The sequence below is a fragment of the Phoxinus phoxinus genome (assembly GCF_949152265.1).
Source record: "Phoxinus phoxinus genome assembly, chromosome: 21".
NCBI classification, from domain to species: domain Eukaryota; kingdom Metazoa; phylum Chordata; class Actinopteri; order Cypriniformes; family Leuciscidae; genus Phoxinus; species Phoxinus phoxinus.
The window spans coordinates 9,163,905-9,181,928 of record NC_136896.1 but is presented as its reverse complement, the minus strand read 5'-3'; the positions used below and the strand labels follow the sequence as shown (position 1 = coordinate 9,181,928).

Here is an 18,024-nt window from a genome sequence, read left to right as displayed (position 1 = left end):
TTTGAAAAGTGCTTAGCTTGTCTCCAAGAGAGGCTTGGGAAGGGTAATGACTGTTATATAGCTGGAGAGTGATGGAAAATGGGTACAGCCGGATCATTTTGCTACCTTTCGCGCTGAGCTTTTAGCTCTCTCTCTTCCTGTTATTTTACTCTGCTTTCCCCCCCCCCTCTGTCTCTCCGTGGCTGAGGTAAAGCCTTAGAGAGATGGAGAGTTTCATAGAACAAGTTTGGCAATGAAGCGCAGAGGCAAAAGAGGTCACTTACAGACAACACGGCCTGTCAAGCAGAGCACAAGGAGGACGGGAATAACAGAAAAGCAGACCCCTGTGTCAGACAGAGAACTAGCGAGAGAAACGGGATGAAAGAAGTTGACAAATCTCAGATGACTGGTGGGAAATCAGCAAACACAACAATGCATGTGGCGTACAAATACACAGAATAGAGCACACAAAAAGTGAGCAAACAGTTCGCATCAGAGTGGGCCCAATGGATATTGACTGTGAAAGTTTGGATCAAATGCATTTAAATTGTTTAAGCTTTCCCGAAAGTTTATGCGTTTTGAGGTCTTTGGAATTGAAAAGAGAATAACTTTGGGGTTTACAGATGCAGCAAGGGCACATTAAATTGATCAAAAGTGACAAGACATTTATGTTACAAAATATTTCTATTTTTAAATAAATGCGATTCTTTTGAAACAATTTATCACAGTTTCCACCCAGCCACATATTTAAAGTTGCTTCCGAATGTGCTTTAATAATATGAATGAGATTTAAAAGCCTCACTTTTTTTAAACTTTAACTTAACATTGGTCTGTTCCTCACACACATATGATTTCAGTACTGTGAATATAATGCATGAGCCATATGAACCATATTGTATGGTGCTTTTCTGTTCTTTTTGCATTCTCTTTGACTTTAATGGAAAAGTGCAGCATGAATATGAATCTTTTGTGTACAAAAAGTAAGTCATTCAGGATTGGAATGCGTCAATGGTAACCTTAAATTGTTATTTTTCATTTATATTTTCTATCATTTCAACCCCAGGTTGTGAGAGATTTTCCCTGTGATGTGTATTGTAAGTCATTTTGGTTGAAAGCATCTGCTAAATGTCTACTTGATCTCAGATCCTGGATCAGTGGACACCACATCTGCCTTTCAGTTTATCTATACTATTTAACCTCCATTCCAACTGCCTAATTAATTAGGAGCCAACTCTTATTTACAATGATGACCTGGCGAGGCACGGAGATAAGAAGCCACATGGCCACAAATGCACAGTGGATTTCGACTCTCTGTCCGAGCCAGTGGTATATGGCTGCTGAAATTCATACTCGCTCCAGCCAAACCACACTTCTTGGATATTTCTCTCTGATTTAGATTTTGCTTGGCTCTGAGCTTTCCTCATATAGCCTGTGTTAATTACTTGGGGTTTTGTAATCCTTTTTTATGGCTTATTTTCCTTCTGTGGTCTTGGCTTGCTCATAAAAGCTTTATAAATCATTTTGCATATCTTTATCAAGGCGGCAAAAGGCAGAATCAGAAAAGTAGACAAAAATCTTGTCATTTCTTTCTTTTTTTTCTTCATTATGTAATATTTGCTCCTCGTTCCTGCAAGTGGTTCGATGGCAGAGCTCCAGGACTTACACTGAAAATCTAATTTGAGAGGCTAGTACAGAGCCAAGTCCAAGAGCCAAATAAATCTGTTGGATGAGCATGAGCTCTCCACTATCACTGCTCCACATCTCATGACCAACCATTTATTTATTTATTTATTCTCTTTTTTACATATTGTTTTCTTCTGTTTCTATTTCTCTCAAGTTTTCATTTTACAATTTAGCGCTTTATATTGCTATTCAGTCATGATGTCAATTTTCCAGCCAACCTGGAAAGGCTAATTCACCATGGTTTCCTTTGGGAATTTTCTAATGGATTTTTCGATTTATGAATAAAATAAGGTCTGTGCTTCACATTCCTTTCCCATTTCGTTCGACAAGATAAATTGCACACAAACGTGATTTTGTAGCACCATAATTGCTAAGAAGTTGCATAACATCTTAACTGTCCAATTAGTCGAGCAGTATATGCTATTTTTTGCAATTTTGGCCTTATCCATAAATTAAAAACAAATGAAAAAACTCTCAAGGGATTCCATATGCCAATTCTCTTAAAGGCTTAATATTTAAGCATTGTGCATTAAAGTTTTTTTTTTTTTAGCACAGTGTTATGCATTTCATTCACTTCATCCTAAATGTTTCCAACAATGTTTAAATCCAGAGAAATGCGCCATTTTAACCAGTGTAATGTCCCTCCTCATTGTTTATTTGTCAATTTCGACATATAAAGTGACAGGCCTACGAGTAGTAATTTAGCATAACACATTGCGTTACTTGCGGCTAATTCATTAGAATGAAATAAAATTACGTGATCAAATGTAACAGTTATAAAACTTAATTTCATTACCACATCCACGAACATGATTTGTGAATCCTGTCGGATTGATTTCCATCGGCAGTGGAGGTGAAGATGACAAGTCCCATCATTCCACGCTCCTTCGCAGCCTCATCAAGCTATGCCTTTATTATTGAATGTGCGATGTCTAACGGCGAAAATTACACACTGTGCCTTAACTGCCTTTCCAGCCCGATCTCATGAAAGTGCGTATCTATAAGACGAATGTTATTTCTCGTTCCATTTATACGCCAAAAAAAATTTGTGCGTGCATATGATAGATAGCCTACGCAGTTTTCGCGTGCATATGATACGCACTTTATCGCGTGTATTACGCACGCACTCCCCACCCCTAATCCTATTTTCAGTGCTTAGCATATGCACGCAAAAAAAAACAAAAAAACATTTTTGGCGTATAAATGGTAGCCTACGAGAAATAACATTCGTGGTATTATAGATACGCACTTTAATGAGATCGTGGCCTTTCAGAGTTATATCACAATAGGTAACATAAAATTAAAATAACAATAGCGCAGTTAGAGTTATTAACAAATAAAACAATTGTGTAAAATAAAACAATAGTTCGACAACAAAACCAGAAATTTACAGTTAGCAAAAAGTCAGATCACATGTCACATTGTCGCAGTTTCTCTTTCACACATTGACACTGAAACTATGACTTGTGGCACACTGAGTTAGAGTTAGCTTAACTGGCTTAAAAGAAAAGCACTCTCGGATGACACCTTAAAAGCGCTTTAAACGCGAAAGCAAGTGTGCTGTTCAGTTGAGTGCACAGAAAGAGTGTGTGCCTGCTGAGTAAACACCCCTCCACCCCCTTTTTCCCAGCAGCATCTGATGGCCCATCCAGATAAAGAGCCATCACAAGTGCAGCACACATCATCAGCATTTTACCCCAGTGCTTTTTAATGGGCAGGGCAAACTTTGAATCCATTGCCTGTCGATGCATTTTATAGCTGCAATCAGCCTAGGACCTGATGGCTGTAGTTTTTGTCGACAAAATAGCCCTGCTATTGGCTAGATTGAAAATTGAATTTAAAATGATCTCTATTGGGTCCTTCTTGGGTGGCTGCTGACTCTTGATACAATATTTTTTTCTCTGCCGTATTCAGATCATTATCTCAAATTAATTCTATTCAATTTGAATGACCACATAAATTCCCGTACGGACAGCAATCGAAAATATCCCGGAAACTTATTTACTCACAAAGTTGTATCAGAGAAGGGATCAAACTGTTGTGTACACTATAAACTGTAATTAATTACGTTAAGTGCCTCACCACCAGCAAGATAGACAGTAAAAGTAAAAGGTTTATCAGGGGAGTGAGTGCTGGAAAGTCAGTAGCTTTCCTCATTTACTGAAAACATGATTTATTCCAGGGAATAAAAAAGGGGATAAAACTAAAGTTTAATCACAAGACAGAGACAAAGTTGCAAAACTGCAGGCCAAGACTTGCTGTTGCTGAATGTTTAGGATTAGATTGCCCTAAAATGAACATTTTGTCATCATTTACTCATCCCCAGTGTCATTCCAACCCCCATATTTTCTATCTTCTATTTCAAGCTTTTGTGTTATATAAAAGGAATGTGGAGGGTGATTTATACTGAAAATTCCAAAAAGGCCAAGATTGTATATCATAAGAAAATAGTATCATATGTCATTGTGTCATAGCCTACTCTCTATTCTTTTAATCAGACATTTTAATATTAATTTATACTTAAACTCTCTTGAATGCCATTAAGTTTTAAAGGTCAACACAATTGGCTGTCGCAATTAAATATATTTAATTTGATATATTTTGGTCATTGTATGCTAAGTATTACATATCATGTACAAGCAATTTCACATATCAGAAATTATTTTAATTACAAATTCAATAATAATTATAATTATAATTATGGAAATGTTTTAAAATTTCTCTTTTAAGAGTTTTCAATATTATAGGGATAGGTCACCCCCCAAAAAAATCTGTCATTATTTACTCACCTTCATGTCATTCCAAACCTATATGACTTTCTTTTTCCTGTGGAATAAAAAATAAGATATTTTAAGGAATGTTGGTAACCACCAAAGCTTTGGTTATCATTGACTTCCAACTGAATGGACAAAAAAAAAAAACTGAGACATTTCTCAAAATAAAATCTTATTTTATGTCCCACAGAAGAAAGATAATCATACAGGTTTGGAGCAACATGAGAGTGATTAAATGATGACATCTTTTCCATTTGTGAAGTAGCCCTTGAAGTCTTTTATAACTGCACCACTAGATGGCGACAAGCAGCTATGTTTGTCTAAGCAGAGATCTTAGAGTGATATTTCACACAGAACTGCTTTTTGTTATGTCCTATCTCCTCTGTTTGAAATCCTTGAAAGCGTTTTGCTCTGAAGTGAACAGCTGAAGAAGTACAGCAGGGTCTCCAAATCCGACAAAATGTTACTAAACATGTTACCAGCGTTGGTTACCCCATCTATCTTCTATATTTGGTCTGACAGGAACAACTACAGACACATGGTCATCCAATTTGACATGGAGGTTACTAAAATATTTAATATTGTCTTGTTGGATTAAGGAGCTGTTTAATTTAATGATAATGAACACAAAATTTACAAATTAACAATAATACGTAATGTACTTCCTGCTGAAGCTCCTGTTAAAGGGATAACGTTAGTTCACTTTGAAATTAAATTTTGGCATGTTTTAGCTTACCTCAAGGGCATCCAAGATGTAGGTGTCTTTTTTTCCGCAGTAGTTTCAATTTTTATATTTTTAGGTCAAATCGTTTTTGTCTGACAGTCATATCATGCAGGTCCACGGTCACTGTCTCAAAGAGCATGCAGAGAGTCCAAATTAAAACAATTCCCCATCGTCCAAATTCAACAATTCCCCATCGTAAGTACACATTGATGGCCTAAGACACGAAACGAGCGGTTTGTGTGAGAAAACGAACGGTATTTATATCGTTTTTACCTCTTGTAACACAGCCACGACCAAGTGATTGAGGGCGCGGGCGCTTCCTTCTGTGTGACGTGAGCGCAGACTGGTGCATAGTTGTATACACTAGATGTCGCCTTGGCTACGGCAGTTCTTTGGAACCATAGACAGTATATGGGTTTGGAACGAATGTCTTTAATGCGACATCTATTGTGTATATATCTATGCACCAGTCTGCGCTCACGTCACACAGAAGGAAGCGCCCGCGCCCTCAGATCACTTGGTCGTGGCTGTGTTACAAGAGGTAAAAACGATATAAATACCGTTCGTTTTCTCACACAAACCGCTCGTTTCGTGTCTTAGGCCAACAATGTGTACTTACGATGGGGAATTGTTGAATTTGGACGATGGGGAATTGTTTTAATTTGGACTCTGTGCATGCTCTTTGAGACAGTGACCGTGGACCTGCATGATATGACTGTCAGACAAAAACGGTTTGACCTAAACATGTCAAAATTGAAACTACTGCGGAAAAAAAGACACCTACATCTTGGATGCCCTTGAGGTAAGCTAAAAAAGACCAAAATTTAATTTCAAAGTGAACTATCCCTTTAATCTTTTTTTAGAAACTTGCTGTTGACCACAGTAACCTGGTTCTTTCAAAGCTTTTAAAATAAGCTTTGGTTAATGTAACTGTTCAGTTCATATTATTGTTATTTTACAGGGTCCTTGTCCAAGACAGGACCAGATTTTGAAAAAAGTAAAACACATATAGGAATCATTATCATATGAATACACTACAATCAAATCCACAATATCGCTGCTTATACATTATATGATTATGAAGTCTTATCGGTGCATCCATTTACAAATGTAACATTTATAATACAGTACATTCAGAGACACCATCAAAGTGTTTTGTCATTGATCATTGAGTTACTCTAGTTGTCTGCAGAATGGTGTCTAAGTATCCCACATTTTCTCATTCTATAATACTGTACATTTATAAAAAAAATATTTCATAAATTATTTGGTAATATTTCAACTTTTCTGAAACGATGTACTTCAGCATCTTTTCTGATTTAGTGATTTAAATATTAAACTGAAATTGCATTATTTTTCTTAAATGAATCCTAATTTACAATATTTATAATAATATACTCATAATAATATTTTTATAACACCAGTTTTTTTTTAGCATCACTTTCTATTTTGTAGTCCCACTTAAATAATTACTTATAGACAGATATAATATAATAATTTGTAGTAATCTGTTAAATGATTTCTGATGTATCTACACATTAATAAAAAAGGCACTAATATTAACTATTGTGCAAAATATCCAAAATTTCTAACACAACAGCATATTGTAACATTGTAGCAATAACCATTGTAACAATAACCTATGTTTGTCAAATAGCACCAGAATCTGTAACAGAGTTAAATGGTAAGACAAGACTGGATCATAAAGTTAAATCATAAGTTTCTCCTCAGGTACCATGTAAGACAAAAAAGAAATTACATCTTATTTAATACATGTTACATAAATGTTTGCTGTCCATCATTTTTGCTCTGCTCAACCTTCTGACTTCGCTTTGATAAGATGACCACTAAACGTGATGTAGGTGTCAAAGTCATCACTGAACACAGCGTTCTCTCTCTCGCCCTTATAGAGGCGGACCCACACCTGATCGTCTCTCTCCAGCTCCAGCATGAGGCTCTGGCTCTGCATGATGGAGCGGTCGCTGGGCTGCGCGTACAGGATGGCCATCTCCTGCTCGTTCTTCATCACGTGCAGGTACGTTTCCTTCTGGTTCCAGGTGTGCGCGTTTAGGCTGAAGAAATAGATGCCGGGGACGTAGCAGAAGAACTTGCCCGTGAACATGTTGAAGTGGCCGTACAGGTTGACGAACTCCGTGTCGTAGATCATGGTCTGGTAGTAATCGTTACTGTGCAGGGCCTTCTTGCGGCCCACGGAAAAGGCAGCGTAGTAGGACTTGCAGGCTTCCCCGGGGGAACCGATGCTGCCCTTGGTTCCCTTCACGCCATGGGGCCCTCGGGGTCCGGTTTGCCCTGACTTGCCCGATTTCCCATAGGCCCCTCGCCCACCAGCGTCTCCCTTTTCCCCTGTAAGGGAAGGAATGTAGCAGTGAATCGTAGGAAAGTTCATTTTGTTTTAACAAGCATCATTAAAAAGGTCTTTTACATTCTTTATCTCTCATTTATCATGTCTTGCTTCCTGAAACTTTGTGGTTGGGTCAGGCTTTGGAGGGTGTTTTATTAACAAAATTACAAAAATTATGGTTTTCAAATGACATAATGGTCTTGTTTGTGTGGAGTGAAGACTGGAGCGTTGAAGAGAAGATGGCGCCAATCTCACAGCCATTTTTCTTCTGTTGTTTGTGACAGTTTGGATCATAAAGTCACTTCCTGTGGTGGTTTGTCTTTTTTGCTGCATGTTTTCCAGACCACAGAAGCATCCTGCGATTAACCAGGCCTGGCCTATATCATTTACCGACAGTGAGATTTTCAACTAAGTTTGACATTTATCCAAACAATTGTATACAAAGACAGTCAACAGATTATGAAAGTTGTTCTGTAAATGTAAGCCTTTTGTTACTTTTTATCCTTAAAATGGAAGATATTTACCTTGTGATTTGTATACAGCAACAAAAAAGCTGAACATTTAAAGTACATTTTGATTGTTTGTACCTTTTAGAATGGTGATGTTTATCTGTGGCACAATCTGGTAGTGTGGACTGGCATACTGAGGTGGTTCCTCTGCAGGCTCACAGCATCGCCTGCACTCTGTTCCACTAGAATCACAAGAGAATATAATGATGGATGGATGGATGGATGGATGGATGGATGGATGGATGGATGGTTGGTTGGATGGATTGTTGGATTGATTGATCAGTAAGTACCTTCCATCTCTGTAGTATTCTGTGGATCTCTGATTATCTCTGGGCTCATATGGATCTTGTTCTGCTTCTCGGTTTTGGGTAATGTACGGCTCGGCCCATTTGGCAAACACCACCCCCAGCAGTACCAGGTTTGACACCAGCATCTGAGACAACAATTACGTAACACATTATTTGGATAAAAGACTCAAACTATAAAATATATTTAATAGTTTTTGTCATTTATTTGTTTATTTTTCATCGATGTTCCTGTTCAATTTTTCATCATTTTCTAGATTCACCCCTGATTTTTAAGTGTGTCAGTCACCAGTTAGAGTGCCCGTGATTGCCACCAGAGGGCACTCCACCCTGTACGATTGTTATTCTTACACGGAATTCATTTCCCATAGTTCATTGTCCGGCCTAATCATCATGATTATTTACAGCTGTTTCTTATTAGCTCATTACCTCACCCTATATAAGCCTGGTTATCTCAGTCATTCAAAGAGAAGTCTTGGCTAGTGTGACACTGCAATTCTGAGCATTCTCCTGGTGCTGTGCATTTTATTTTATTTGTTGCCTGGTTTTCTCGGTTTTGCCTGTTTTTGATTATGATTATGATTATGGATTACCCTTTCAATAAAACTGCAGGTCGTTACAATAATTAATATTAATACAAAATATGCTAATTGGTCTGGAACACTTAATTTAAAATTATTTTTTTCTCTGAGCATAATTATTAAAGGAACACTCCAACTTTTTGGGACTTTAGCCTATTCACCTTATCCCCCAGAGTTAGATAAGTCCACACATACCTTTTTCATCTCCGTGCGTGCTATAAGTCTGTTTGACGCACCCACCGCTAGCCTAGCTTAGCACAAAGACTGGATGTAAATGGTTGCAGCTAGCATACTAATCCAAATAAGTGACAAAATAACGCAAACATTTTCCTATTTACATGTTGTGATTTGTATAGTCACAGAGTGTACAAAAAACAAAGTCACATGAGACACAGACATATTTTAACCGTATAAATACTGGGAACTATATTCTCTGAAGGCGAAGCACTGCTACTTGGGCGGAGTGATAACCGCAGCACCTGAGACGCGCCGTGGTGAGGAGCAGAGAGTTCGTTCAGAGCGCGTCTCAGGTGCTGCGGTTATCACTCCGCCCAAGTAGCAGGATTAGTATGCTAGCTGCAACCATTTACACCCAGTCTTTGTGCTAAGCTAGGCTAGCGGTGGGTGCGTCAAACAGACTTATAGCACGCACGGAGATGAAAAAGGTATGTATGGACTTATCTAACTCTGGGGGATAAGGTGAATAGGCTAAAGTCCCAAAAAGTCGGAGTGTTCCTTTAATCTCTGCACACAATTATTAATCTCTGCACACTTATACTAGGTTAGGATTACACAGTCTCACATGTTTAGGCCTTTTGCTGGATGGTAGGGTCATGATAGGAGACTGTTATAACATGACAGATTTAGTAGCATCCATGCTGTGTGTTATCATGTATATGCAAAGGGCCAGCTATGTTATTCAACCTCTAACATTTGACTGATGATAGCAACAACAAAACAGTTTTGGGTTAAAGCTCAGACCACCATTGTGGAATTTCATAAACAACAATCAGGTGTTGAAAGCTAATGAAAGGCTCTTGCAACTGTTTGTAAAAAAAAATGAAAAAATAGTCTGAAAAATGATGAAACCAATGACAAGATTTCTTGGAATGTGTTGTCCAATTTTAAATTGCCAATCATACAGTACTTGATGTTCAGATGTAATTATAAATCTCATCTTTTTTTCTTTCTTAGGACAGCAAACGAAAAAATCAATTCGCCTTGTTTTCTGCCTTTCCAAACCATGAGGGAGAATGGCATCTAATGATCAGTCATGAGCAGAACATATTACACATAATGAAGCAAGACATGAGCCAAAAATTCACTTAAACTGAAGAGAAAGTATTTTAAGGCCAGTCTCCATCCTTCTTAAATCTGTTAGTATTGGAAGATTTTCCAGTAACAAGCTACTTTTTATAGCAAGTAGCAGTATAGTGTGAATGCTTTGCTGGTTTTTATATCACATTTGCACACATACTGTACAAATTACAGTAATCATCCACTTTCTCTCTTGTATGTACTTGTGCTGATTTAAAATAATTTTCAGAGGGTTCATTTGGGTCTTTGCAGGGGCATTTATGTTTCATTGCCAGACTAAAATATTTATTTAAATGCTGCCATTTATAATTATGTTTTCGCTCAAATTTATATAAAGTAGGTGTTTGTTAGTTTTATTAGTTATTTTTGATGTATCTGTTCAGGTTTATGGCTAAGTTAGTCACTCTTGTCTCTTTGTCAATTTAATCCTTCTCTGATCAATTATATAATTATATATATATATATATATATCATCATTTATTTCATTGTATTGTCACAGTAAATAGCTTTTAGTAGTATATGACAATCAGATGTGATCAACTATTGCTAGCTGCAAAAGTGTTTGTATTGTTTTTTTTTTTTTTTTGTTGTTTTTTGCTTAAGAACATACTGAAAACTCCCACAAAGTTGATTAAAAGCCCACATACTTTGTGAGGTAAAATGCTCCGCTATTCAAAACACTTAACAACCCATAAAAGCACTGGTCAAGGCCAGCATGAGCTCCAAAAGCTTAATGTGGTGAAATCAAAACACATCTACTTATGACAGATTACAAATACTACATCAACATTCTTCTATAAAACAGTTTGTACATAAGTAATGTAACAAACAACTATACACAATTAAAGTTAGATTCACAATTAAAATCTTCATGTATAAAATAATTAAAATGTTCTTATGTACAAAACAGAATATTATGTACCTCCTAAACCATGTACATGCTTTACAAGAAAGAGTTAGAAATGTTGAAAAAATGTTCATGGAAGGTATCCATCAAAATAAAACCGTGAGGTCCAAAAGTAGAAAATCTCGTTTAAAATTGGAGATAAACAGAATGACGGTCCTTTTTTTTTTCTGGTGTGTGACACTGACTCAATTTCCCAGTGTGGAACAATGATAACGAGATAAACAATAAACAAAACATATAATTATGTTTTATGAAAAAGAACTTGATTTGTGCACAGGTTACACAATGTAACTTTAGTCCAACAGACTGTCATCATATTAGTTTTGCTGTGTCCAGCTGTGCAGTATTGCAGCACTATAGATAATGACACTAAATAATTGCACAGTATGCCTGTTGTTTCATGGTTTGAGATCATTGGTATTGTTTAATAATCTTTCGTAGAGATTGTAGTGCAAAGTGTTTGATCTATGTAGAATGCATATAATTAGTATCAGCGTAAAAATTATTCATTCTTATCTTTTCTTGTTTGTGTGTGTTTTTGAGCCGAGTACTACATATGTTGATATGTTCGCTCGCATGATTCCGCCCACAGCGTCTTGACTTGCACAAACCAAACATGCCATAAAGTATTTACAACTATAGACTGCCTATAATACTGGATGAATGAGGTTCTCTGGAGCCCGCCACGCCACAGTAACCCTTCTCTAATCATGAGGTTGAGGAATGACGTGCTATGTCCCACTGTTTAATAAACTCACTGAGATGAAGCCTCTTTTCTACGTGTATGTGTGTGTTTTAGAGTGATGTTTAATGTAAGAAAAGGTCAGATCACTCGATTTAGTCTGAAGTTCAAAGCAGTTTTAGGGCAGTGCTTTGAGGTTGTGCACGTCTAATCCTCCATAAGCTTATGATGTGTTCACCTGGGTATGTCATCTGACCATCTTTTTTGTACTATGTGTCTATAAGACTGCTGTTTGAAAATAGGCAGAGACTTGTGTAAAGGAAATTAGATGCTGTGTAAATAGTGCTATATGCTGTTTGCATCCCAGTGTAAATATGCTGTATTTTAACAAAATAATAAGTGTAATACAGCTTGATCACATTTTCTGGTTATTGTGTTCCCCTTACGTAATATATTTGAAATATAAGGCCACTTCTCTGACATCAAAAGCACATTTTTTTCGTAGATTTTTCTGGTGCCATCTGACTTTTTGGCTTCAAATAACTAGGGGAAAAAATTTACTTATTCAGCCCTTTCAAAATGCCTGCTTTATATTATTTCCCTTTTGCTGCTGTTTCCTTGGTTATCCTCTTTTTCATGCTCAGCCATGTTTACAGTCCCACATCTGATATTCTGGCATGAGAATCCCTCTCCTTCCTGCGGATGTTGGGGTCTTGAGGTCATGTTTACATGTTCAGCACATCACTGAGTCCTCCTTTAGTTCAGGCCCAGTCTTCTTCTTGGCTCGATCCACATCTACCCTGACCTTTTTTTAATGTATTACATAAGTAAAGATTGTTTTGTTTTTTCACCCTTCTTCTCCAGAGAACACCACGCATCATTTTCAGAACATCTAAGAATCCCTGAACCCTGTAGGTTTGAAACCTTGAGTGGAGAGCCAAGAGTCAAATGCATAAACATTCGACTGCTTTCTGTTGTCATGTATCATAACCGGTTTCGGCCATTGAAGCTTCAGATTACTGCAAATTAAATATTTCAAGTCAATTTACAATTGACCTTATAAATGCACACTGCTGGTTATATTTTGAACAATTCATTGGTGCATAAAAAAAGAAGAAGATTTAAAACAAAAACATAATGTTTGACTCCTCAAACTGTAATCAATAATCTGGGGGGTTAGAAACGTGTCCCAAACACTCTGTGTGTCTTCCAGTGGTTGGACAAGCAGTTGCACTAGACTTTGAGCACTCTACATTTCTATGGACACTGTAAGATCATGCCGTGACTTAAAAAATGCTGGGTTGTTTCAACCCAATTTTGGGTCAAATATGGACAAACCCAGCCATTGGGTTATACAATTTTTAACCCAACGTTTGGGTTTGTCCATATTTGACCCAAAATTGGGTTGAAACAACCCAGCATGTTTTAGAGTGAATACTGGTCACTTTGCATGATGCGAATTCGTAGGTCAGAGTTCGCATGAGCTTGCGTTTCCGGTCTGAGGCATTCACATGCAGAAATTTCACACTTTTTTATATGTAATTATATGTAAAAGTAATGTTTTTTTGTTTGTTTTTTTCAGACCCATAGGTCCATATCAAAAAGACAAAAGGAAATAATGTGGGATTTTCCATGTTCCCACATTCCTAAACTGCAAACAGCCACTGAAAGGTGTCATAACAAATTCCCATTGTGTTATCACAACAGATCATAATAACTATTTACTAATCTGCATTGTGCTTTTTGCACCCCTACATAATTCGGCAGGCGTGCAGTGGCGTGTCGGAACTACGAGGTGTGGCTTTGGTGGATGTTCTCAGTGGAAAACAAGCGTGTGGTCTCTGCTGAATCCAGCGTGGATAACAGTCGGGCAATTCGTACTGTAGGTGTTTGGTTCTGGATCATATTTAAGGTGAGGCCCACCAGGTGCACTGTAACTCTTTTCTCAATTTTCCTGTCTGAGGTCAGCAGCTGAACATAAACAGGTAAATAAAAGGGTAAATTTGGTCTCTTTGACTACAGAAATTAGGTACTGGCTCCATTCTTTGGGTTTGGGTGTGTGACCAAACGCTCCCCAGTGGCCAACTTTCAACCACATACTGAATACTCATACTGAATGCTTCTGTCACTAGTCATTTAAACCCCCTATATGCCAGGTGCACTGTACTGTAGCTAGCATGTACCCTTATATACCCGTACATGCTTGGACCAACATGTTTTTCTCACATTCAAAATCTTCCCAATTCTTTGCGGCTGTTTTGTAATAAAGTTTCTTCAGAGGAAGTTGAATGAACCTCAGGGAATGAAAGTGGACATGACATGGTCTATCAATAGAGTAAATAAACATCCATCTTATTAAAACAACCATTTTCTTTGCTTTCAGGACTTACAATTAGTTCCTTGAGTTCATTTGGATGCTGTTATCAGAAAAGGCAAGCTCTTGAAACACAGCTGGGCTCAAGTACTGTAAGTTGAGTGTAAAAATACTTTCTTTTTCCATACTTTCTTTGAGAGAATAACATACTTATATATTAGTCTTGTGGAAAGACTCCTGCGGCCTCCCCAGTCCCATTGAGTTATTTTTTGAACATGTCTATTTAAAAAAAAAAGTTTAGTTTAGACATTTGTAATTATTCAAAAACTATAAAATAACTGAATCATTATAATATGAAAACTGGGTGCTACTCAACATGATGTGATAATGTATACTACTTTTTAGAAGTTGTGTTGTTGCACACTGCATAGTTTTAAGGACTATTTTAGTCAAATAATGATTATACAAAGTATAAGTATAAGTAAGTGGCTGGCAAGTTATTATTCCATTCCAAACACAGTCTGTTATTCAGCTTGGTATTTGGTGGTATTGCATTTGATGGCAGCCCAAGATTGTGCTTATAACAAGGCAATGATACATTGAAACCACAATTTGTCACTTTACTTTTAATTCAATTTGTTAGCCTAAATGCCCATGACCGAACAATCAAAAGGTGGAATCTTGTCTTTGTACGTCCCCTACCCATATAAGACAAAGGGTAAGGACTTGTTGGTACAGGTACATGATGTTATTCAATACCTTGTTTGCAAACCGACAGGATTGTTTAAGTTCACCCCCAGCAATTGTCTGCACTTTTTTTTTTTTTTAAGAAGGAGGATAAGGTGCACATATGAATGAATGAGTGCACATTGTACATACTATACGTTGTTGTTAGTATATTATTTTTTAGAAATACCATTACTTTAAACTAGACACTGCTGGATTTGGTGCTGGCCCTGACATCAAAGCTAACAGTGCGGTCACTTTGAAGTCTGTGTGGCAAAACACTAAGGTCAGTTTCACCCTTGACCTATATAAGCCACTGTGCCTTAACTTAGATATCCTCCATGGTTCACTGAACTGAAGAAAACACTCATCTTCAGCTTATATTTGCAACCCATTTTATTTCCACAATGTATGGAAGCTTGTTTCTGATACAAAATAAAAGAAGAGAATCTGGATTTTTTTTCTCAGAATTGCGAGTTTATATCTAAAATCTATTTTATATAAACTCGCAATTCAGACTTTTAATAACTCACAGTTATGAATTTACTATATCTTACAATTCTATAAAAAAAAAGTCGAGTTTCTTGCCATGCAGGGAATAATAAAAAAGGCAATTGTGAGTTTATTTTCGAGTTTATATCTCGCAATTCTGAGTTTTTTTCTATATAAGCACAATTGCAAGTTATAAATTTAGAATAGCAAGATATAAACTCGAAAATAATTGCCTTTTTTATTATTCCCTGGCAGAAACGAGCTTCCATAGTGTGATGTATTTCAAAGTGAAAGAAAAAAAATTCAGAAGGACTTTTATCTACAAGGGTATTGACTGGAGAAACATGCACTGGTGAGTCATTCCCTGATAAACCTCTGCTAACTGCCATTTAATCTGTAAAATTATGCAAGAAAACTCTGTTACGCAACTTCTACTATGTAGTTTGAAACATTTGGTGGGGTTAAAAGCAATCTGGTGTAGCACAGATCTTCATAGTGTCATATTTCCACTGTCTCACTGAGGCAATGAACTTGGCTTTGTGATGGCATGCCTCAAGAATTCATGTCCTAGATTCGGTTCCTGCACCCTGTGGCAGTGCTACTCGTTCCATGGATGATCAAAATATATTTTATGATTTATTTTGAAATTTACAATGATCCTACATTGCCCATGATTCAGTAGATCTTCCTTGGGGATAGGGTGGGATCTGTCACTGGCCGAATTAATTCGTTTTCATTATTTTGTAATATTAAAACCACATGAAACCCAGGGTGTTGTTACATTCAAAACATTTAACCCAGCTGTGTCCTTTCGCCTTGCACCTGCTGTTAAAATGTATGTGTAAATTTCTAAGCTTGATGTATCTAACAGTCATCTTGACATTGTCTCAAAATAAAACACAATTATAGTGGAGAACACCTGTTTTTATATCACTCATATGTATACATTCAATGTGAGCAACCAACAACACTCATAAAGTGAAATAACTACCTGTCCTTCATGATCTGATAATACTCATTCACTTACATGGTGCATTGATAAGTGCACAGATAAATTTGGCATATTGTTTTGCATCAGGATTCAGTTTCCCAGGAAACTTTTCACATCTGGAAAAGGTTTTACACACTGTTGCACTTGCCATTATGTGTAACCATGTGATATTTTTCTTCCAAAGATGATCAAACTTCTAACTTAAAACATCCTAATGAACATCCCCTACCTTTATGTTGGCAGGTCCAAACCTGAAGGTCCACGGGATGCACTGAGGATGCTTGCGTTGACTGGGCTGCACTGCTCTGTCTCTCTGAGAGTCTTATCGCCTTCAGTGTTTTTAAGACATCTCCCTCCTGCACTCCCAAACTCAGCATGCCATGAGAAGCCAGGGGAAAAGTGCAGGAAAGGAGGAGAACAGGGGGAGGAGCATGGATGCATCCAAGAGGGTGGGGTGAAATGAAAACAACAAAAAAGGACAAATTTAAAAGAAAAGAAACTTTGCGAGAGAGAGAGAGAGAGAGAGAGAGAGAGAGAGGGAGAGAGAGAGAGGGGGGGGGGGGGGGGGGTAATGAATTGTGTCCCACCTTGTTTCCAGACTTTTCAGACAAATGTTAAGTATGGTTTCAAATCATTTTTAACACAAACATTTCAGTTAAGATTGTTAGGACTATAAGCATTGTAATATATTGACAAAAAAACTTTTATTTGCAAAAACATTGATATGTATAGGCACATTTGTCTACTAATTTGTCGAATTTTGCATAAGACCTTTAGACATATAATATAAATGCGGTTGTATATTTTTAATGTTGATTTGAAACTGGTCATGTCCATGTTATTGAGCAACTTTCAGTCAAGGACAAAAGGATGCTGTTCACTTCAAACATGTTTATTCTTCAGATTTTCTATGTTTATAATCTCCGCAAAGTGCTTTTCCTCCCAGTCACTTGATTCATCATGGCATGAGACGTGTAGTTACTGTTACTGAGAAAGGTCCTGTTGTTTAAGCTTATAGACATGCTAAATGGTGCAATGGTAAAAATGTCAGGCAAAATAGCTGTATTCCATAATAAGCAAAGGGTCTGTAAAATGTAAATAGCACATACGACTTTCAGCTTAAAGGTCATTAGTAAGAGGAATTTTCTTAGCACTGTGGATCAAGACATTGCCCTATGTATTTTCATATTATACAGAGGAATAGCACAGACAGGCTTGTGAAAAAAATTATCATCAGAGTACATCACAAAAATGGCACAAACTTGAGCCGTGTTGCAAACAGGTTTCTTTTCCTGCTCGTGTTAGTGCCTGCTATTCATATCAATGACCACTAGATGTCCTCGTTAGCAAATAAATCTAACTCCAAAGTCCAAACAAACACTTCTGTCCACAACCATTCAAAAATATTCTTCTGTAGAGTTACTACTTTGAAGGCAAGCATCGTGTTGTTTAGTTTATCATTTTAAATCCATAATTATTACCATAATTCCGTTTTATAGTATAGCTTATGAAGCTTTTGACTGGTATGTATCTGGAAAACTAAAAGCAAACTGAAAAATTTAACCAAAAAACTGTAGCATTATGTATTATTTATGTTACACTAAAGTTTATTTATAGGCATATAATTCAAACATATTTATAATAAAACACACACACACACACTGACCTAAATACTTTT

General features: G+C 37.0%; 1 protein-coding gene and 1 long non-coding RNA gene across 2 annotated transcripts; one reads left to right on the top strand and one right to left on the bottom strand.

The window, feature by feature from the left end:
• Positions 1-4,995: 4,995 nt before the first annotated feature.
• On the bottom strand, positions 4,996-16,715 carry c1qtnf1 (C1q and TNF related 1). Its single transcript, XM_079595153.1, has 4 exons — positions 16,576-16,715; positions 8,322-8,464; positions 8,110-8,213; positions 4,996-7,524 (listed from the first exon to the last, which is right to left on the bottom strand). Exons 2-4 carry the CDS (start codon positions 8,462-8,464, stop codon positions 6,974-6,976), a joined length of 798 nt encoding a protein of 265 aa, XP_079451279.1. The 5' UTR covers positions 16,576-16,715; the 3' UTR covers positions 4,996-6,973.
• On the top strand, positions 9,490-16,728 carry LOC306989427. Its single transcript, XR_013795632.1, has 5 exons — positions 9,490-9,582; positions 10,112-10,268; positions 13,591-13,735; positions 14,207-14,289; positions 16,590-16,728. It is a non-coding gene; the product is annotated as an uncharacterized lncRNA (long non-coding RNA).
• The last annotated feature ends 1,296 nt before the right edge of the window (positions 16,729-18,024 follow it).

Coding starts and splice junctions, on each gene's coding strand:
- c1qtnf1 (XM_079595153.1), bottom strand. CDS start 8,464: ATGCTGGTGTCAAACCTGGTACTGCTGGGGGTGGTGTTTGCCAAATGG. Junction 8,214..8,321: donor GAATACTACAGAGATGGAAG/GTACTTACTGAT, acceptor TTGTGATTCTAG/TGGAACAGAGTGCAGGCGAT. Junction 7,525..8,109: donor AAACATCACCATTCTAAAAG/GTACAAACAATC, acceptor CTTCCCTTACAG/GGGAAAAGGGAGACGCTGGT.